This window comes from Protopterus annectens, chromosome 2.part1 (assembly GCF_019279795.1).
Source record: "Protopterus annectens isolate FY-2018-M chromosome 2.part1, PAN1.0, whole genome shotgun sequence".
NCBI lineage: Eukaryota > Metazoa > Chordata > Ceratodontiformes > Protopteridae > Protopterus > Protopterus annectens.
The window spans coordinates 770,495,528-770,518,506 of NC_056729.1; the positions used below are offsets into that span (position 1 = coordinate 770,495,528).

General features: G+C 38.8%; 1 protein-coding gene across 1 annotated transcript in view; it reads right to left on the reverse strand.

The window, feature by feature from the left end:
* The window catches only part of CLOCK (clock circadian regulator), a 2,173,159-nt gene that overhangs the window by 696,398 nt on the left and 1,453,782 nt on the right, over window positions 1-22,979 (reverse strand). Inside the window, exon 13 of the mRNA XM_044062477.1 lies at window positions 16,668-16,750. Coding sequence (XP_043918412.1) covers window positions 16,668-16,750 — 83 coding nt within the window. The remainder of the gene's footprint in view (window positions 1-16,667; window positions 16,751-22,979) is intronic.

Sequence of the window (22,979 nt, forward strand, 5' to 3'; positions counted from 1 at the left end):
AACTGTCTCAAAATGTTCCACAGCACTGTGATGTCTCTTCCTAGTTTTGTCAGGTATAAAATTATATCACATGCAAATAGAGCCAGGTTTTCTTGACTACCAAACCAATTATATCCTCGGATTTCTGAGTCCCTTATTTCATTTGCCAATGGTTCTAAACAGAACACAAATGACAAAGGGGAAAGAGGACACCCCTGCCTGGTTCCTCTGCTAAAGCAGAAATTATCACAAAGGACCCAACCCACCCTAACTTTCACCTCCAATCCCTCACACATTCTCCCAATCAACCCCATAATTGTTTCCCAAAATGCAAATGCTTCCACCGCCCCACCCATAAAGTCCCAGTCCACTCCGTCAAATGCCTTCTCTGCATCAAGACCCACCAACAACAATGGCATTTTCTTACATTCTGCTTCCCTGTGCATAATCAATGTTCTGTTAATGTTGTCAAATGTTTGCCTCCCCTCCACAAAAACACATGGATCATATCTATCAATTTTGGCATTACTTTTGCCATTCTTTTAACCATTACAGACATGAACACTTTATAATCATGGTTTAGTATTGAAATGGACCCGTATGAAGCTGGACATGATGGCTCTTTATCTTCTTTAGGTACTACAGCTACCACTGCTTTCTTCCAGGATGTTGGTACTTCTCCTCTTAAAATACTATTAAATAAAACCTTCCAAATCTTTATCAGTTTTCCCTCCTAGCTTCCAAACTTCCACAGGAATACCATCTATTACTGGCGACTTTCCTGTAGATTGGTTGTAGTATCATAATTTTTATCTCATCTTCTCCTATCCTAACCTTTAGTAATTGAGCCTCATCTACCTCTAACCTTGGTATATTTAATGGTTCCATAAACATTTCCATTTGTATCTTTTCTTGATTTCCATATTTATCTGCTTTGTGCAGACTTTCATAAAATTTCCAAAATATTTCAAATACCTCTACAGCATCTCTTGTTACCTTTCTTGTTATAGGGTCCCTAAGCTTGGCAACAGCCTTTACTACTTTTTGTTTCCTGAGTTGTTGTGCTAAAGGTTTTTGTGCTCTAGTGTTATTTTTAAAAAGTAGTTGGCTAACAGAAATCTTTCTAAACTTGTGTATATTATCGAGGTAATCCCTTATTTTCTGCTTAGCATTCTACAGCTGATCCTCTTCTTGTTGTCTGTGAGTCCCCTACTCTGCAATACTTTAACATTTGTCAGTCCCTCTAAATAATTCTTATTGCTTCCTAACCATAGCTCCATTTCTTTTATTTCCACCCTATTTTTAAATTCCATCTTAATTTTATCCCACCCTAGCTACATTTTCAGAAGTAATTTCTATCCTCTCGCATAGCTCCTGAATAATCTCCACTACCCATTGCTTAAATTCTTCTCTTTTCAAAAGATAGATGGGAAAGTGACCGTGTTCATTTTTATTTCATTACCCTGTGTTTTTATTTTAATTATTATTGGCGCATGATCTGAAATAGTTATTGGGTAAGTATCAAGAGCTTCAATTAAATACACATGTTCCCGTGAAATGTAAATTCTGTCTAGCATAGCCCAGTTTTTATATCTTGGGGAATAATTTGTAAATTCACTCCAAACTCCTAGTACTGAATTCACATCTTCCATGCCAAATACTTTCATAAATTTCTTCAAAAATCTACCCTCGTTTTTATACTTTCCCTTCTGGGTCCCTCAGACACATCTTCACTGCTGCAAATCAAATTCCAGTCCCCGCCTATAAGTAATATTTTTTGCTGAAAACTGATCATTTCTCCCAGAATTTTCTTAATATCAGTTTTAGGTGGAGTATAAATACATGCCAGTGTAATCCTCCTCCCTTGCCAGTCGTCCCTTAGCACTACAAATCTATCATATCAGTTTTAGGTGGAGTATAAATACATGCCAGTGTAACCCTCCTCCCTTGCCAGTCATCCCTTAGCACTACAAATCTACCATTATTATCTTTTGTATCCTCTTCTATCATTATGGGAGCTCCTCTTGCAATTGATATATCTACTCTTCTTTTCCTTTGTCCCAGATATTCTATTCTGCTGAATAATCATCCTGAAAACCTTTCTTTATCAAATTCTTTCCAAGTGTGTCTCCTGTAACATAGCTATTTCCACTCTACATTTTTAATATAGTCCATTAGTCTTTTTTTGTATTTATCTGTGAGACCACTGACATTTAAATACATTACAGAAAGGTTGCATCTTTACTATTAAAGGTCTACGTTACTTTCTCATAGCCAGGTTTGGAGCATACACACAATGTGCCCTTTCAACTAACAACTCCTGCTGTGGAATATCAGTCCAGCTGCTTATTTGTGTTTTCATAAAATTAATGCAGTCTGTTCCTTCCAGCATCTCTGGTATAGCTGAAAATCTCAGGTTTTCCCTATGTGCTCTGTCCTCTAATTCTATTACTTTTCAAAACAATCTCTTCCTGAGCAGTCTCATTTTCAGCCAGACTTTTCTTCATTTCAACCTCTGATTTTTACAGTTTTACCACCTCATCTGAATATCTGTTTAAAGCTTCTTCCATTTTGTCCAGCCTTTTGTTATTTGTTTTGATATACTCCATCAGTGTTTTGTTTATTTTAACCAGATCTGTTTGCAGTTAGTGGTCTTATTATCTTCCTGCAGGTTACTAGAAGTCATGTCTGGAGGTTGCACCACTTTTTGCTTAACAGCTGCAGAACTTTCCCCAGTCAGCATTTCTTCCTCACTTTTTGAAGCTGATTTTTCCATGTGCTCTGTATTTCTTTTTTCCTGGCATCCAGGCAGTACACTTACTAGCTAGTTACTGAAATTCACCCATAAATATAAAGGTCTACTGGCCTGCTCTGTTGAGTTTCTATTTTAACACTGGGAGAGCTAGAGTCAATCTGTTATTCAATGTGGAAGTCTTAGTGATCGTGTCCTTTTTGAGACTTGACAACAGGAAGAGAGCCTGGAGGGTTAGTGTTCAGAATTTTGGAACTGACAGAAACCTTAGTCTGGACAAGTCTAGAATGCGCCTCAGCCTCAAGGCCTGTCTTTCCTTGGAACCAAGATGAGCTTTAAAGTAAAGGCCTTTTGCTTTCTGTCCCCTGGGACCACTTCTATGGCCCTTTGCTCTAACATTAGCTGTAACACAGATATAATAAGATACTCACTGATGACTGCACTTTTGGTATCAAGTTGCCTACAGGTTTGGAACTGAACTGTAGATGATACCCTTTGTAATGATCCCTATCCATTTGTCTGTTGTAACTACCTCCATTCTCCCACCGAGGCAGCTAACTTTCTTCCTAGGTGTGGTAATGGATATTGGAACTGTGTGTAGGGAGTAAAGGTGGAGAGATCTGGCTGACACTATCATAGATGCTCTCTAATAGGGCCAAAGCACTACTGGCCTACTTGACTCCCATTATCATCCTGACATTTTTTTTCCTTTGGAAGGGGCTGCACCTTTTGGATTATTTGCACTTCCCTGATTTCCTGTAAAAAGACTTGTTTTGCTTAGGAAATTTCTTCTATATTTAAGCCAGAGAGAATGTCAGACTGTCCACTACATTCCTTTTCTCTTCCAGTTTTTTCAACACATACACCCGTGGGCCAACCACCAGTTCTCTGTCTAAGATGTTATCAACAGCTTGGCTTTGGCGCCCTCAGCTACAGGCAGTGTACATAGCCATGCACATCTTTTCAAAACAGTCCTAAGTACAGAATCAGCAGCATCATAAGTGCATTTAATGCATGCTTAGCTAATTAGATGTCTGTCTGAAATTAACTGCACATGGGACCCTTTAGGGTCCTCTTTTCTGGGGCATAGTACTTCAGCATCTGTTTTAAGATATATTTTCTGGAATTTTAAAATACAAGCCTGACAACTTACAGGTCTAAAGGCTAACTGAAGTGCAAGTTTTCTTATCATAACTATTTAGGAGCTTACTTTCCTTGTCACTGTTTAGGGTATTTTTTACCACAGAGTTTTACTCATTTTGTAGCCTCTAATGAAAAGTCTAGCACTGGGTTTTTATATAAAAAGGTATGAGGCCCTTGGACTGTATAAAACTTATCCAGCCTCTTGAGGATTGCATATTAGGAGTCTGGGTCCTGAGAACTGGACTCAAAAACACTAAGTGATGATCCCTTGAACAAGGGACACTGCTATAAGCTTTGGGGGTCACAGCATAATAACTTCAAAGCCCTCAACTGGGCATCAGAAGCCTCAGCAATCTGACATTTACAGTGATCCCTCATTAAGCATAGGGTATCCCTGAAACTAAGGTCTTCTGACTGGGAGTCTGGAGTTAATGTCTCCTAATTATCTGCAACACAGTCCAGAGGAGAGAACATGCAAGTCAGTTTAATCTCAACCTCCTAGGCTGCATCAGAGTCCATCCTATCCTTTATCATAACGGGTGGAGAGTCCTACTCCATCTCTGGGGACATTCTGTCAAAGCTGGAGGCTTGTGTGGTTTCATTTCTAGCCATAAATAAGGGTTAAAAGGCTCTGGACTAAAGAGAACCAGTCTTGACATGAGTAAGACAAGGCAGGCATGTGCTCCACTTGAGACCTACTTGATTCTGTCCAATGTATGGACTTTGAGCCATGAAGGGGTTTCCTTATCTGATATGCAGCTATCATCCTCAATGATAAGCGGAGGTAGGACTTTACCCCTCCATAATCAGCAGACAGCTTTCTGTGTTGAGAGATAATCTTCCAAAATTTCAGGTTTACGTTTGGTCAGTGCAACATGCAAGTTGTTCAACAAGATGACTTCCTTAGATGTCTCATCAGACATAAGTGACTTTCTAGACTACAGGCCCATGGGCTGTACAAGTGCCTCCTCATTACTAGTGCAGCTGTTCTGAGAAGGCCTTAGAGCATCCCGTGATTCCTTAGGCCTAAGTAATGATTTTTCACAAATATCAGAAAAAACACTAATAAAAGGCACATGATTTGAGAATAACAGCTACCTTTTTTCCACTTGAGTGTTTTAGGATTTACTCTCTTCTAGCTTAAGTCCCCACACGTTACATAGGACAACATCATAGTTGAAATCTAATCGAGACAAATGTCATGATCTATTTTTTAAATTAGTATGTTTCTTGTAAGCACCTTTGTTCTGCTTGGGTGGCACTCCCCAAAACTCAATCTGGGAATGCCCAGAACCTCAAGCAGATATATCAAGGACATCCTAAACATGAAGTCCTGTACAGCAAACAACTGATAAACACCAGACAATTCTAAGAGCAAACTTAACTAAACCTCATAGGGGCACTTATCTGTGCTTTTCCACTCATGGCCAGGCCCCAAGGATTGTAGCAAACATTTAACTTAGCTACACATATGGCAAGAAAGAATTAAAAATAACTAACCGTATGTCAATCTTTATACAAAGACATGGAAACATGGCAGGGTGGGAGACATATTGCCGGAGTAAATGGGAAGAGGATGGGTTCTGAAACTCTTACCAAATGCAGAACTCCACCTACAAAAGAGATCTCCAAAGTTATGACTGCAGCAGTGACTTAAACAGCATGTTGGAATTTGTGTCCAGTTTTGAAAACGTTAACAACTGTGATTTGCGTGTCAAGGGTACTTATAAGTGTGGAAAATGTTGTTGTGTCTTTCGGCTTTTCCCGGTTAGGGGGCGCCACAGTGGAACTCCGGTCCACTAATGATTGGTAGTTGATTTTTATGTGCCGAGTTACCAGACCTGATGCACAACCTTCAACGAAGTTAAGCCCATTCAAGCATGTCTCCACACAAAAGATGATCTAGCTGAGAATCGAACCGGACAGCGTCTTACTGTGAGGCATAAGTGTGGAAAATGTAAATGGTGTAAATACATACATGAAGGAATATATTTAAATTTGACGGCTTTAAATTGGATGTATGGTGCAAGAGGGCACTACATATGAGGCTACATGGGTATAGTTTACATCGCAATATGCTTAACCTGTGATAGTTTTTACATATGAAAAACTATTCGAAAATTTTCTAAATGTATTTATGAACATTTTTAAAGTCAAAGATGATGGAATAGATCATTTCCAGTTGAGTATTAGGGATGGAGATTTAGATAATGAATTAAAAAGAAAGGAGTTATACTGACAGGTGTTACTGAATTCTAATACAACACCAGGGTTAAATGAACACCAACATTAAATGTGTCCTAGAAGCTTGATCATGCAGATTATTAAACATATCAAGTAATTTCTTTATATATATATATATATATATATATATATATATATATATTTATTTTTCAACATGTTTTTGTTAGTTTTTATACGTATTTTTATGTGATGTTAGTAGTTTTTATAAAAATATTTTGCGTTTTATGATTACTTATGTCATGTGACTCCAAACGGTTATTTGTAATAATGGTCCTATATAAAAGGAATGAGTTTGTGTTGACTTTTTGTTATAATGAAGTCATTGTAAACATAAGACGAAGGTGCTAAACTTGTATATTAGAGTTGCCTGGTTCTTTTAGTTTAGTTGTTTTCTTTTTAGTTTGTCATTTTTACACTGTTATTCCACCCTTGGTGTTTTTTTGTGATGTTTCCTTGAGTTGTGGTAACTTAAGAGATGGTAAAAATTATATGAGGAATGCAAGTGGGGAGTGAGTTTTCCATGGACGAAGGGTATGGCAAACATTCACCTCCATTTTTATGTACTTTTGGTAATGTGTTATTTTGTTTATCTATGCTTCATGAAAAGTAATTTACAGAAAGTTAACCAGAGGAACATTAATTGACACACAAAAAAGAGGTCTTGGGGACTGACCATTTTTTATATGCCACAGCTGACCTAGATCATAGTCTCATGAATACTGCTGATAAAACTACATAGTTAAATTCAAGCTTGTGACAAAACAATTATACTGTGAAATTGCTTGCAAAATACATCAACTAAAATCTATTGTTACTGTGCAGCATAAGAATGATAAGCCAACAGCAAATATAAAAATGCATGGCCAAGACCCCTGTGACACATACAAATGTCTGAAAGAGTCCACAAAGCACTGAGTTATTTCAGTGTGAAATATGGCGACAAGGAAAACAAAGTGTGATCCAGGCACTAGCCTGCACAAAGGAAAGTTTGATATCCACATTTACAAAAATTTTTTTGCTATCATCACTATCCTCTAAATTCAAACATGAAAATGCCAACTTGTAAATGGTAAAGAACTGAATACACTGACAATGAAGGATGATCTTTAATGTTTAAAAACAAAAACTAATGCTACACTTTCAACCTGGATACAAACGACTTTATCAGAACAGTTTTCCACTTGATCAAACAACCTTATTTAGAAGCTGGTCCTAATCATTTGATTCAAACGAATGGTCACCGTCCCCCAGACAATAATACTGGTGGATCTCAAGAACTATTTACTTGGTTCTGATACAGCTGCATAACTATTTTCTTCGTTATCCTCTAACATTCTGTAAGACAGCACATCTCTGTTATATACCAGTTTAGTTTGGGTAGATTCTCATATATTACTGGATCAACTTAAAGTCAGTCCTTTACTGGACAGTACTCCCTACATGTTCTTTCATGACCACTGTGGTTTTACAGCCTTGCTAATTTGACAATTATCTCAAAGTTTGCCTTCATCTCGGTTGATCTGGCAGACTTCCAGTCCTGAATCAATCCTCAGAATATTTCAACATGTCTCCATAACAACTGCTTCCAGTAGGTTATTACCTGCTTTAATAAATAACGCCAAACTACACTGACATTCAGGGCCTTGAATTTTATACTAGACTGTATATGTTTTTTTGACACATATAGGTGAAAAGGATTCAGCTGTTCTAATCTCTTGAACTATGGCTGCAACAGATATTACACAGTATATTGAATGTAGTGCATTTGTGTTTAACCTTGAACATATACTCTGAACACTGCTAACAGCGGCATTTTCATAGTCTGACTTTAGCTGTAAGACTACATTTGGTATGAATGACTGTATACCCCCATGTTTTATCTTGGGTAGGTAAGATGGCCACATCTGACTGCCAATGGTTTACAGTTACAAAACTGCACAATATCAGTATTTTGTTGCCTATTATTTAACTAGTAACATCAGATGCTCATTTGTCAATAAATACCTCATTTAACTTGTTATTGTTTACATATCAAGGTTCTAAAACTGTTATGGTTGCTGGTTTACCTTTTTCAAGGTGAAAGTACTTCATATTGCTGTGTCACACTTTTACACTCAGTTTTACTTGACCAATACATCCTTTGATCCTTACCATAAAGTTCAACTCCTATCTGATTTTCCAATAGTGGCCTTATTACATCAAATCCACAACGAAAATATCCACACTCATTCCAAATGGACCCTTACATACATCTTCCTTTCCCATTCCTGCTCAATACTTTCAAAAATTCTCATCATCATATGATCAATGACATCTGTAATCCTCTTAACCCCTGCTTGGTTCACAGAAAATATCATCACAGTTTTACTAGTTTTCCTGCAATAAATAAAATCAACTGCTTCTCTAATCTGTAATTCACTTCTATCTAGTATTTATATTTAAACCTTTTCTTCCTCACACCCAGTGACACAAACACCAATTCCAAACTTTTTTTTTCATTTACACTCACTTAAGGTTCCATATGCCCAAATATTTCTTCTTTCTTTACTAGACAATGAAAAATACATACTACCTATCCTAATATGCCCCCTTCAAAGTGTACATCTTTCCAGGATTAACTACAAAATCCAACATGTTTACATCTTTTTGTTTATTAATCAGTATACTTATTCCACAGTATCTTCTTTCCTTCCCTACCAAAATTAAAAACACATTCTACCATTTGAATGCTTTCCATCATGTGTATTTATTTTTCTTATTTTGCGCCATTAACCACTACATGGGTTAGGAGGGTGGCCTAATGGTTAAGGTGTTTGACTTACAAACCCAAGGTGCAGGGCTTGAGTCTCACAACGGATAATTTGCTAGGCTTAAAATGGCTCGCAAGGGAAGGGGAAGTCGTACTCCTAACTAACTATGATGAACATAGTCAGTGTTCTGGTTTTCTTTTTCAGACAATTGAAGTTTACTGATTATAAAGACATTCTTTTCTCTCTCTGTCTCTCTCGTCTTCCTTCTCCTTTCCTAACCTTATCTATCAAGTCCACAAATTTCATTCCGGATACCCTCCTTCTCCTATTTACCATCTCCTGCTCTATTTAAAACTTCATGATTTTCCAAATGTATTTCCTTTTGCTTCAATTATCCTTTTTCGTGTGCATCACAATCTACTCTAAAATGTTCCTAATCCTCATATTTAGTAAACCTGAGCTTACAATTATGTTCTGTATATGCTGTTTAGCCATATCGCACTAAACATCTACAGCATCCAGAACCTTTTTTAAAATCTTCACTTGAGTACAGTGATTAAACAAACTCTGTCTGTATCAGTGACTAAACTTTCTGTACCTTAACTCCAACTGCATGAACCGCAGTTTGCCATAAAAAGTGTATTTTAAAGTAAAGCAATAACTTTTTCTTATCACTTCTCCCCTCTCCAGTCAATTTTTGCTACTACCGCCTATGAAATAGCACCTCCTTTCATTATTTTGGTTCTTTGTTGTTCCTAGTTGACTTTTGAATATCCTGGAAGTGATAAAATGACGTATCTGTTGCTTGATTTCCTCCTTTTATGTGGCTCCCACTGAGAATCTTGGGAGCTGCAGTGCTGTAGCTTCTCTGGAGGAATCTTGCATCACTCACTTTACTACAGCATCTCAGGCAATTTCTGACTGTGCTTCTGAAACTTCTGGATGATTTTCTAAATGTATGACCACCTCCAAAGACTGTCCACTTTTACTTATAAATATCCCTACTTAATTTTCCATTCCTTCGACTTCCATCTTAGAACTCTCATCCTCTCCAACCTTCTCCATGTTCCTGTGATGGCAAACCTAAAAAGGAGGAGAACTTCCTCAGTGTCCTAGTCAAGGTGTCCTTCGTCAATACAAGTACTTCCTTGGGTCTATGACAAAAATATGCTATGTCTAATAGAACTAGAAGAAAAGTAAAACTGAAGCCTTGCTTTCCTCCCATAACCTGGGTATACAGGTACTAGTTCAAAAGAAACCTCCTATGGGCTAAGCTGGACAACCTTCCAAAACTAAAATATGTCCAAAAATAACAGAAAGGAAGGTGTTCCAGAGACAAAGCTGTACAGAAACTGTTTAATAAAATAGAACCATAAAAACAAAAGTGAGCGCTTTCACACAAGTGTGCTTCATCAGACAAAAAAATACATCCAAAGCCAAGAATAAAATAACCAAGCAGTTATGGCAGTGTTGGCCACTTGTAAGTCCTGTGCCAGTTTTTATTTAGGCAAAACCAATCGCCCTTTCTATGAAAGAATACGTGAACATCTATGCAGCATAAAAATATGTGATTTAACTAATGTTTTAGCTAAGCATATCATAGTACATGATTTTTCTCATGCTTTTAATTTCAAACCTGTTGGAAGTTATACACATAGGACTATGAGGTGTTGATTTAAAGAACCTTACTGAAGAGAGGGAATTACACTGGTTTTGCGATTCCAGGGTGATAAGAGACCTGGTCTAAATGACAAGGTCTCTTTAAAGCCAGTACTCAAATTGAAGGATTTTCACAGATAATGAATAACTGGTTTTGATAGGTCATTGTGCTAACTGCTTGGCTATTTTATTCTTGGCTTTTCATGTATTTTTTTTTGTCTGATGAAGCACACTTGTGCGAAAGCACTCATGTTTGTTTTTATGGTTCTGTTTTATTAAACAGTTTCTGTACAGCTTTGTCTCCGGAGCACCTTCCTTTCTGCTATTTTTGGACATATAATGCTACTAGTACTGAACTGGGGCTGCAACCTGATTTTCTCCTCCCTGCATCTCCAGTATTCCCACTGTTATAGATGCAGTAAGCCAGAGAGACAAAATGGGGTGATACTCTAGTTATCTCTAGAAGTATAAATTGTACTTTCTATGGGAAAAGAAGCAATTGAGCTGCAAAGACCAGATGCAAGTGCTGAAAAAGTGGGGGGGTCATCTACATACCTCCCTCCTTATTCCCTAGACTGTATGGCATACCCTAGATTCTATCACCCCTTTTAAAAGCTCACAATTATCATCTTAACAAATGACTTTAATAACCAATGGACCACCAAACTGCAAGAACTACTGAGCCGCTGTTCCCAGAAATATAGATTGCAGTGATTAGTTGCTGTGTCATCTAGGCTTAACCCTAAAACATGTAACTTCTCCAACCTTGAGTGGTTAATTACAAACACACTTTTTACAGTATCCTTTCCCATATCTCAGACACTGCTGCCCTGTCCTGTCTAGTTTCTTAGCTAAACATTGTAAGCAGCTCAGCACTTTAATCTCCTTTTTCATATGTTTACCAATGATTGCATTTCGACATTTCTAACCTCCCTGACAAACTTGAAATGGTTGCCAGTGTTTAGTACATTTGTGAGCTGGCTCTTTAACCCCTTTCAAAAATGTTACTTCTACTTCAAGACCTCTTCTCTCGCTTTTCTCAGATAAGTGGTTGTCATCCGTCTGCTCCCTGGCTAACTCTTCATTAAGTTATCTGATGTTTAAACAGAGAAAAAAAGCTCAATCATGTACAAAACAACCAGATCCAAGGAGGACTTGAAGTCGTAAACCAGCCTAAGGGACAAATGTAGAGAAAACTGTTAAAGGCCAAGTCTAATTTATGCACGGTCAGAAAAATTAATGCTCTCAGAAACCTCTAAGTCTTCCAGTAGGGAATAAACTCACATACTACTAGCAGATGTATCAAAACTTCACTTGTTTTAAGAAAGATGGGACCCTGCTATTCCAATCCAGCAAATGTGGCAAACGACAAAAACCAGATAAGCTACATAGTTCTATCAAGCTTATCCAAACTACAAAACTGAGTCATTCCTCCTTTAATTCTCTCATATTTAAATTCAAAATAGTGAGTAACACATTATCCAAAACAGGGCAGATTCTGATGACCTGAGCAAATCTTCTGGCTCGGTTTCTCATCTCTCATCCCTTCATTCTTAATTAAGTATCATAGCATGGACTCCATGGCAGTCAAATGGCTCTCCAGTTATCCGAAAAGACATTCTCGTTGTGTTCAGATTAATGTCAATGTCTCCAAGCCTTTTAGTTTCTACAGATGTATTCCTCATGGGATCCTTACTACATCCTGTTACTTTTCCCTTTACTTTGGATTGATGATCTTTCTAACAGCGTCTGGCAAAATATAATCTGTTAGGGTGGTGACATGGTTCTCTTCCAGTCTGACGTTCTGACATATCTGTCAGTTCTAAACTCCAAAATTACTTTCTCTTCTCACTAACTGGCTTTAATACAATTTCACAACAAATATATCCAAGACAAAAGCTATGTTATGTAGTACTGCACCCAGAAGAAACATTGTACCTTCTAGCCGGGCAGTTACTGCTTCCTCTGGTTCAATCTTTAGCACAGTTTTCACACCTAAACACCTGTAAATTGTGTTCTATGCAAAAGTAAAACATCCTGGTATGCTTGATTCCTACTACAGTCCTATCCCTATCCTTACCACTTCTTAAATATTGACAACTCCTGCTGAAAGGTATTCTTGTATTTCTCCACAAGTACATCTGTTCTTCCTATACGTAGCACATTCAATATCTTAGGGCTCCAAGTAGTACTCAAAATGATATGCTAAATTATGGTTCATTCTCTTCTCAAACAGCACCAGTGCATCACCCTCTCAAAAGCTAAATGCTTGCTAATTTGGCAAAGCTACCTTCATCATCTTCACATTTATCTACAAACTCCTGCATTTGAGAAATATCTTATCATCATGATTTCTTATTCACATCTTATGGTCTAATTGGGGAGATTCTTTTTCCTGTTACATTCTTTCATGAGTGCAAAGCATTCAGTTACTATTTCCTCAAAATATGGAATACCATTCCTGTGCATATATCCACCTTTCACGACCCTTACCTCGCTGCAGTGGACCCAAATCATCCATCTCTCAGCCACCTGACCCCCAAAAAACCTTTAAGACCCTTGCAAGCAAACTATTAACTCATGTGTTCCAGCTACAGGGTGAAAGTCAGCTCATTTGCTCTGTAGCTAAGGGGAGAACCCTAAGCCTCATTCACTCCCAGTCAGAGGTGAGAGGCAATCAGCCTACTTACTTCCCTTAAAAGGTGGTTGCTGGGTACCGGAAGGCTGTCATTCCTATGATGATCTTAACCCTCTATACCTAACTCCCACTTTTACGGGAGCTGGTGGCTTCACGATAAGCCACTGCTAAAGTGAAAACACCCATGTACAACTCTGATGCAGAGTTCTCAGCCTGCATGCAGCGTGAGCCACACTGATGCAATAGAAGCTACCGCCATTCCCTCAATACTCTTTGTTACAGTCAGAGGTGCAGTGGATCGATACCTCCCTCCATTAGGATAGGTGGGTGAAGCTAGCACTGGCCACTCACTCTCATCCTCCCCTGCCCAACTACCCCACTGTTAGAGACGTTAATTAAACTTGTGTCATCTAGTTCATATTCACAGGTTATAGGTTCATAGGGTATACTAAAATTCAAGCAGCTTCCCACACTAAGTTGTTAGGTGCTATAACTGATGACAACCTGAAATTTGAAAATGTATTTTCATATACAAATCTGTATAAAAATACAAAAAATAGGAATGCTTTACAGTGCCAAAACTTATTCCAGCACAGTAACTTAGGCCACCACATATCTTTTGTCTTCTCCTTTATAGAGTTCTCCCACCTGACAAGTCTGCAGGCCTCAGTAAAGGCTAAACTAGAACAATGTTGTAACATTCCTAGCCAATCAACCCCACCATGCTCACCATTGTTCTGCACACAGAACATTATAAACTGGTTTGAAATTCTCTATCACGTATCACACACACAACTTTTCTTGCCTCATAAAATAATGTGCAACCCTTCTTCCTGCCCAACCATCATCTCCACTCTCCACCAATATCTCTCAAATTGTCCTCACTGCTCTACAGATAAAAATATGCTTGAAATTTACACAAAAGCAAATAATGCTCAAAGTCTGTATTCACACTGTGTAGTCAAAGTCTCAAACTCCTTCCAGAATGCTATCAGGTATCTAGCATTCATTTATTTACATCTACATTAAAATAATTCCTCTCTAAATCATGGTTGTTTTCTTGCTCGACACTAGGTTAATACTCTAAATACAGCCCTCTGTGTTTTAACTTTCACATCATCTGTCTCTAATCTATCTCCTTATCCTCCTGCTAGGTTACATAAATTATTTCTTCTGTTCCTGCCCTCTCCCATTTCCCCAACACTAGTATACCTATTTTTGTACAACATATAGATTCCTGTCATGTCCACTCCTTATCCTCTCTCTCCCATGACATCTCTTTCCCTATCATTTATCATCTCCTTTGTTTTCTGCCCTCCCTTTCTCACCTAACTTCCTTTCAGTACTATACTTATTTTTGTACTATATAAAATTTCTTTTACACTTTTCCATTTCTCTGAATATTCCTTACATACTTTCCTTTCTCGCATCCTAACTATTTCCACCTTACATACTTGAATTCTCCTATCCCTGTACCTATAACTAATGTCTTAACTACTTCTTTTTAACTGTGCCATACCTACTTCTCACATATTATGCCTAAATGTTATGTAGTATCATTTATCATCTGCTCTTTTTTTCTGCCCTCCCCTTCTCACCTAACTTCCTTTCACTGGTATACTTATTTCTATACTACAGAAAATTATTTTAATACTTTCTCTTTTCTCTGTATATTCCTTATATACCTTCCTTTCTCTTGTCCTCCTTCCATCTTACATACTTGAACTCTCCTATTCCTGTACTTATAACTAATGTCTTAGTTGCTTCTTTTTAACTGTGCCATACCTACTTCCCACGTCCATCCACAACCCCTTATTCCCCATTTTTTGCACATAGGGTATGGGTGTCACTTCAACAGTGATCACCATCTAGAGTACTTACTTTTCATATATTTTACCTAAATGTTAATATTCTTTCTGCAGCCTCATCCATAAGATATTCCAAAATGTGCAAACAATCTCAAATACTTTGTATTTACAATTGGTATTTAATTTGCATTATATTACTCTGTTTTTCTGGTAAAAGCAAGTACTATATGCATATATATTTATAGGATTGATACTGATCCCTGAAGAAACTTTTCACCGAAGCACAAACAGCCAGGGAGTTCCGCGAAAGTGCTTTTTACTGAAAAAGCACTTTCGCGGAAGTATGCCTGCAGCTAGAGGGAGTCGTTGGGGAATGACTGTTGCGGAGATCGTACTACAGTGCGGATAAGGGAATATTCCCTTTTACTCACTGTAGTGTGATCTTGGAGTGAGAATATTAAAGTAGGGGGGTATGGGGGCATAGCCCTCCACATAGGGGGTGCAGGGGGGCTTGCCCCCTGCATAAAAATAGATTTACTATTTTTTTTTAATGCACTTTAATGAAAGTGCTTTTTCGGTGAAAGCGCTTTCATTAAAGTGCGTTTGGTGATTGTGGATTCGGACTATCGAACTTTCGTTCAATAGTCCTAGATCCATATCTCTCTCTCTCTCTCTCATATATATATATATATATATATATATATATATATATATATATATATATATATATATATATATATATACATACACACACACACACACACACATACATGCACATATATACATGTCTATATATATATATATATATATATATATATATATATATATATATATATATATATATATATATAACACCTACAAGCAGTTACCATGTGTATTTTATTTTTATACTTTTTTATTTTTGTTATTTTACTTATTTGCATCTGGGATGCTTTTTTCCCTGGGTCCCTGTTGAAAATGGGTACTTTTGCTAAGTTGGACTTTCCCAATAAACACAGTAAACAAATATCAGTAACTGACTAAATGACTAAATAAATAAATTAAATTATGGTGGAATACTAGCAACCATTTACTGCTACTCACTGAGGAATGTGTGGAAGACAGTGTGCACACTGTCTGCTACCACATATAACATGTCATAACTTCACTACTCATCTTGCACAATACGCACAAACCTGTTTAATGCAAGAGGATGACTATACAATTAAGATAATTGTCTGTTTGCTGCTTTACAGTAAGGGATGATCTGGACTTCTAGTTACTATCTGTGTGGAGTTTGTTTCCCTGTTGTCAGTAAGGGTGTCCACCAAATGTTTTTTTTCACCACTTCTAAAAAAAACAAGCTGGTTGATTGATAACTCTAAATCACCCATGTAAAGGAAGGTCTGCAAACTTCAGTTCACCTTAACAATTATCAAACGATTAAATAAAATCATGAGTTTGTTTAAACGGAAAAATTCTTCTGTGAACTCTATAAACATTTTAAAAGTCTGCTATTCCTGAATAGCCCACAGCAATTGTATGAAAAAAAATGCATACTGACAGAATTCCTGGTTAAATGCAGTTGCATTAATTTAGCTACATGTTCAGTTAGCTACTTCTAATACATCATCTTCATAACTGCTCAAAATCCTTCGCAATACTTTGCAGGACAAACAGATCTTGATATCAACAGTAGTAATACATGGCCTCACCTATGATCCAAGAACAGGAACTTCCACTCTAAACTGTGCCTGGATGTAAACTCTTCATTTGGTTCTTCAACGGCACACATTTCCTAAACATACATACATAAGCCCATTTAGTTACACCCATGGTTACAAGTGCATTTTCTGTGAAAATTCAGTGTTACATACATAAAAGTGCTAAATGAAATATGCATGCAGTTTATGCATAAACTAGAAAGAGATCACGAGCACAAGTAAAAAGATTCGTAAAGCAGTACCATACAACAGCCTGCATATTCATTAGGACTCGCAACACTACAAAAACCTACACTCTCAAAAGGCCCTGCAGTACATCCGGATATGTGACCTGGATACAAAAATCTGTTTTGGCTGCAATGAAGACCTAAAACGAAAGTGATATGGTCCCAGGTATGCAGTGTAGATTACAAAGAAATTATTAAGTTACACTTTAGAAGGTAAATGTAAGTGCCTCAATGGCCATACTGCCCGGATACTTAACAGAGTCTATATTATCCATATAACCTCTCTCATACACACACATACAAAAAACGTGCATTCAAACAAAAGAAAAACATATACTAATGAATACAGATTTTTATTCCATGCACTGCTCATGCAGGGAACAAAATGCTGGTATTTCCACAATATTACTCTGAGTGGTTACTACTGTCATAAAAGAAATGGTAAGATGACTTTTCTAGACTCACAGTTTTGCCAGATCCATTCTTCAAAGGATACTGGAGTTCATCTTGCTCTGTACTTCAGACCTCCTCCCAATCAGTGTAAAAATCTGGGATTTTTCTCATTAGTAAGCAATACTGAAATGGTGATCTAATGAAGGCTATGTATGACTCAGCTGTGTAAGAACTTACCATAACACTACATGCCTAAATAGATCACTGTTGCACTATATGTATCCTTCCTTTCTCATCTTCTATTTTCTCCTTCTTTATTTTGCCTGGAGAAGATGGGCCAACTTCTCCTACTCCCCTCTCTATCTGTGTGTACCAGAGTCCTTTTTTCTAGACTTTAATCTCAAACATCTTTTACTGGGTGAGAAAGTTCAGAGGAGCTTCATGCCTGTATGTCCTATATATGGCAACACACTGACTCATGCATAGCTCTTAGGTCAGATATACATCACAAAAGAAAGCAGCCCGAGCTTTTATAATCTGGCTGGACATACAGTAACCTTGGCAGGATACTTGCCATTAGTAATTAATATTGCAACAGTGATCTAATGAAGGACATTTGTACTTTTTGAAAAAAGGGGAAAAAGACGTTATGTACTCACCATAACATTCCATGTTTGTTGTCCATCTTGCCTTCATTCTTACTGGATGGGTTCAGAACCAATTCTCGGTTCTGACTCGGCCGTATACTAAAGCTTGAGGACTTCCACTGGCTCGTGGGTGTATCCCTATCCCATCATGCTCTAGTGAAGCTCACCAGATCTTGTTTGCTGATAACATTAGGAACCCAAGGTAACATCAATATTATGAAGACAATGAAGAAGGCCAGGGACACACTTACCAGACAACCTCTTTGTCCTTAACTGTCCTTCAGGAGCCATAGGTAGGGGAAGGAGGGTGAGATGTAAGAATGAAGACGAGATGGACAACAAACATGTAACGTTATGGTGAATACATAAATTCTTTATGTTATGTTTTCCTACCTCGCCTTCATTCTTACTGGTTGGGACACCGTTCCTAGCAGCACCATATTTCTTGGGTGGCTCACGGGAGTATATTCTTCAGGACAATGGACCCACAGGAGGTCCTGTCCCTGGAGGCCAAATCTGCTTTGTAATGAGTGATAAAGGTACGAGGTGTTGCCCAAGTCACAGCAGCACAAATGCTATTGAGTGGTACCCTTCTTGAAAGACAGAAGAGGTTTCCATGGCTCTTGTAAAATGGGATTTGACTTGAAAGGAAGAATCTTGTTATTGGATTCATATATAAAAGTGATACAATCTGAGAGCCATTTTGAAAGAGTGACCTTAGATATAGGGGCACCTTTCTTTGCTTTTGAAAATGATACAAATAAATGATCAGATTTCCTGAAGTCCTTTGTTCTATGTAAGTAGAAGCATAACTGCCTATGGACAGCCAATTGGTGAAGTCTATATTCTGCCTTGTTGCCATGATTTGGAAAGAAAACTGGTAACTCAATGGACTGACGTAGGTTAAATTCTGAACATACTTTAGGCAGAAAGGATGGGTTTGTTCGAAGGGATACTCTGTCTTTATAAAAGAGCATATATGGTGGCTTGATCAATAAAGCTTGCAGCTCTGAAACTCTTCTGGCAGAAGTGATGACAATCAACATACTTGTCTTCCACGTTAAAAATTTTAGATTACTTGATGACACAGTTTCAAAGGGGGGTAGGATCAAGCAGAACAGAACAAAGTTTAGGTCCCATGGTGGCAGGCATGTTTTTATGGGTGGTCTTAACAAGTTAGTACTCTTCAGGAAGGCTTTGCGTATTTTGTGGGACATCAAATTAGGGGTGAAATCATTTATATGGAAATTAGATATTGCTGCTAACTGTATACAAATGGTAGCTGCAGCTGTGTCTTCATTAAACAGTTTCGCCAGAAATTCAAGGATAGAACTTATAGGAGCAGAGAAGGGATCAATGTGTCTTGTCAGAGCCCAGGAAGAAAACCTCTTCCATTTACTGATATACAACTTTCTTTTGAAGCTTTATGAGAAGAGATCAAGATATGCTTGACTGAATGAGGGAAGTTAGGAAGCCTGGCTATATTTTGAATTGGAGCAGCCAAGCTGTCAATTTTAGGGTTGAAAGGCAAGGGTGGAGCGTTATGGATGTATGAGTCAGAAGGTCTAGAACTGGGTCCAGAACCCACAGCTTCTCCTGAAGATAAGGCCAAAGAAAGAGGAACCAAATCTAACAAGGCCAATAAAGTGCAATGAGAATTAGCCTGCTTCCCAACAAGTTGGCTTTCTGGAGAACTTTGGGTATTAGTGGAAAGGAAGGAAAAGCAAAAAGAAGTCCCGGGGAGGCCAATCGTCTAGAAGTGCATCCCTTGGTGACTCCCCTGGAGGGGCGATTAGGGCAAAATAGCTGCTGCATTTGGCATTCATGGAAGTGGCAAAAAGGTTGCAGCAAGACTGGCCCCATTTGCAGAAGATCCTCTCCGCTACTTCTTGTTTTAGGGACCACTCGTGGGGCATGAGAATCGCTCTGCTGAGTCTGTCTGCTATCACGTTGGACCTCCCCGGGATGTGCATTGCTATTAGAAAGTTTGGGAGGCGATCACCCATTGCCATAATCTGACAGCCTCTCAACAAAGGGGGTAAGACCTGGTCCCTCCTTTTTTGTGTACCAGACAACAGACATGTTGTCTGTTTGAACTGCAATTGTTCCCAGCGGAAGAGAGTCCTGGAGTGCCTGCAACATCAAAAGCACCGCCCTCATCTCTAGGATATTGATGTGCAAGTTGGCCTCGTGATCCTGCCAAGTGCCTTGAACTCTCCTGCCCAGATAATGCCCCCCCACCCTATCTGGGAGGCATCTGTGGTTACTGTGGCCACTGGCTGAGTGGGAAGAAAAGGCTGACCAGATGTCACATGACTGGAGTGAAGCCACCAGCGAAGGTTAACAGAATTTGGTGCGACATGGGTAGTTCTTGTAATGACCACTGGGTGAAAAGAAGCCACTGCAGAATTCTCATGTGCATGCATGCATGCCAGTGGAACTAGACTTATCGCAGATGCCATGGTGTCCAGGACTTTCAAGACTGTTTTTGCCTGTACTTTTGTTTTGGAGAGAAGGTTGGAGACTTCATGTTTATTGTATCTAGATCTGCTCCTATAAACACAATATGCTGTGATGGCAACAAGGCAGATTTTTCGTAATTAATTGCGATTCCCAGGTGAGAGCAGAGAGAGAGTGATGTCTCTTGATTCCAGTAGCAGATGCTTGGTGGTGGCAGTTAGGAGCCAGTCTAGATACGGAAACACTCAGAATCCTAGATGTCTCAGGTGAGCTGTGACTACTGCTATGCACTTGGTGAACACTCTGGGGGCTGTAGTGAGACCAAAGGGCAGAGGTTGAATCTGGTAATGACTGGCTCCCAGCCAAAAGCGCAGATGACTTTTGGATGGCCTGTCCATCTTTACGTGGTAGTACGCATCCTGGAGGTCTATAGAGCACATCCAATCATCCATTCCCAAAAATGGAAGAATCGACTGCAGTGTTACCATCTGGAACTTGGTCTTTTTTACTGATTTGTTTAATCTGCTGAGATCCAAAATTGGTTTCCAGTCCCCTGTTCTTTTTGGCACTAAAAAGAATTTTGAGTAAGTTCCAGATCCTATTTGGACAGCTGGGACTCTTTGGATGACTCTTTTGTCTAGCAACTTTTGAATTTCAAGAGTTGCTTGATCCCTCTAACTGGGTGGAATGTCTGGGATTTTCTGTATGTTTGGGATGGGAAGAGAAAATGGTATGGAGTATCCTCTGGATATGATACCTTGTACCCACTTGTCTTTTGTTATTTCCAGCCAGGCTTGTAGGTACAAAGATAAGCGACCCCCGACTGCCTCCAGAATTTGACAGAAGGGCCTCTCTTTAGGAGCGTTGAAAGGGCTGAACTACAGAAAGAATCTCTGTCACCTTGGTTTTGCGGACCCCTTCTGCCACGTGGACGGTGTCTTCTATTTGTACTTCCCCCTCTGCCCCTAGGGGAAGAGTCACCGTGTGTGTCCTATAAAACTCTTTGGGATTTACGGAACCACTTCATTCCCCCTCTGTCCTTTTGGATAAGGTCTATAAGTATGGAAAAAACAAAATCCTACGGCAGAGAGAGTCTTTCTTTCTTGTTCACATCTGGTTAGCATCTCCTTAATTTTGGCCTGAACAAGGACGAGCCATCAAATGGGGCATTCGTAAAAGAAGATTTGAAAGGTTCCGCAAAGTCGCATAAGTGTATCTAGGAATGTCTCCTTAGGGAAATTCCTGAACCCGCTGCTCTGCTCACTCCATCTGCTGTGTATGAAATGAGTCTCATGGAGAAGTTGATCACAGAATTTAAGATGGAGAGCTGAGAGGAAACCTTGTCTGCTACCCCTGCAGCTACTGTACATTGGAGAGTATCTCCTAGTTCCTTTAGGAGATCTCTTTGTAGCCTTGTAAAATGTGTCAGATAGTTCAGCGATCGGAGAGCAAAAGTCACTGAAGCCATGGTGCGCTTCCTGTATCTGTCCATTGTACGAGACTCTGTTTAGTGGATGGACAGGCGAGAATGTTTCAGAAAGTTCTTTTTTGGTGGCTGCTGCTGCCACCACCATAGCATCTACAGGGACACCCTTGGACAGGAAAACTTTACCTGAAGGGGCCGTAATGACCTTATTTGGCCTCCTAGGGACAGGCTCCACTGCATCTACAGACTTCCATGCCTTTCGACTAACTAGTTCCATAAGTTCGTCGAAAGGTGGAGACACCCAAGTGGCTGAAGGGTGAGACCCGAAGGCCTTCAGGTAAACAGACTCTTCATCAGAAGGGTTGATGGGCTTCCAGCCGCCTCTCTGCTTTAACAAGATAAATTAAAAAAAATATATAGTAACGATAAAGAAAGTAATTAGGTTGGTCTACTTAACCAGAGACAAGATGGAAGCATGTGATCGGTTTAGCAGCAATCAAGATCTGGGGAGCTTCACTAGACCATGATGGGATAGGGATACAGCCACGAGCCAATGGAAGTTCTCGAGCTTTAGTACGTGGCCGAGTTGGAACCAAGAATTGGTTGCGAACCCAACCAGTAAGAATGAAGGTGAGACAGGACAACATAACATCATGGCTTTCATGATCTACAGTAAAGAAAAAAGATGTGGAACAAAGCACTTGAAACTCCTCAAACATTGTTAGCATACTTTCCTACAAAGTAGAGAAGAGTAGGCTAATTTGACAAAACATAGGTAGTAATCTCAGGTTTCTTTTATATGTTTTACTAAAAGGGCTTCTGTCTAGAAACAGGCCATTATTCATCATTATTCACAAATGATCTGAAATAAAAATCTGTATTTTTAAAAATAAAATGCAGCAGTCACAAATCAGTTTTCAAACAGTAATAATGTCATCAGGGTGTGTTGGAGGGGCACAACCTACCCCCAAAAGAAACAAAAATAGTATAAAGCAGCCCCACAAATAAGTAATGGACTTTGGATGAAAACTGACTGTTTAGCAAGATTATGCAGCAAAGATGATTAGCAGAATTATCTTTCTCATCAAACAGTTGCAAAACTGCCAGCTTTCTGGCTTCGAGGGACAGAGCATTCACACTGCTCCATATA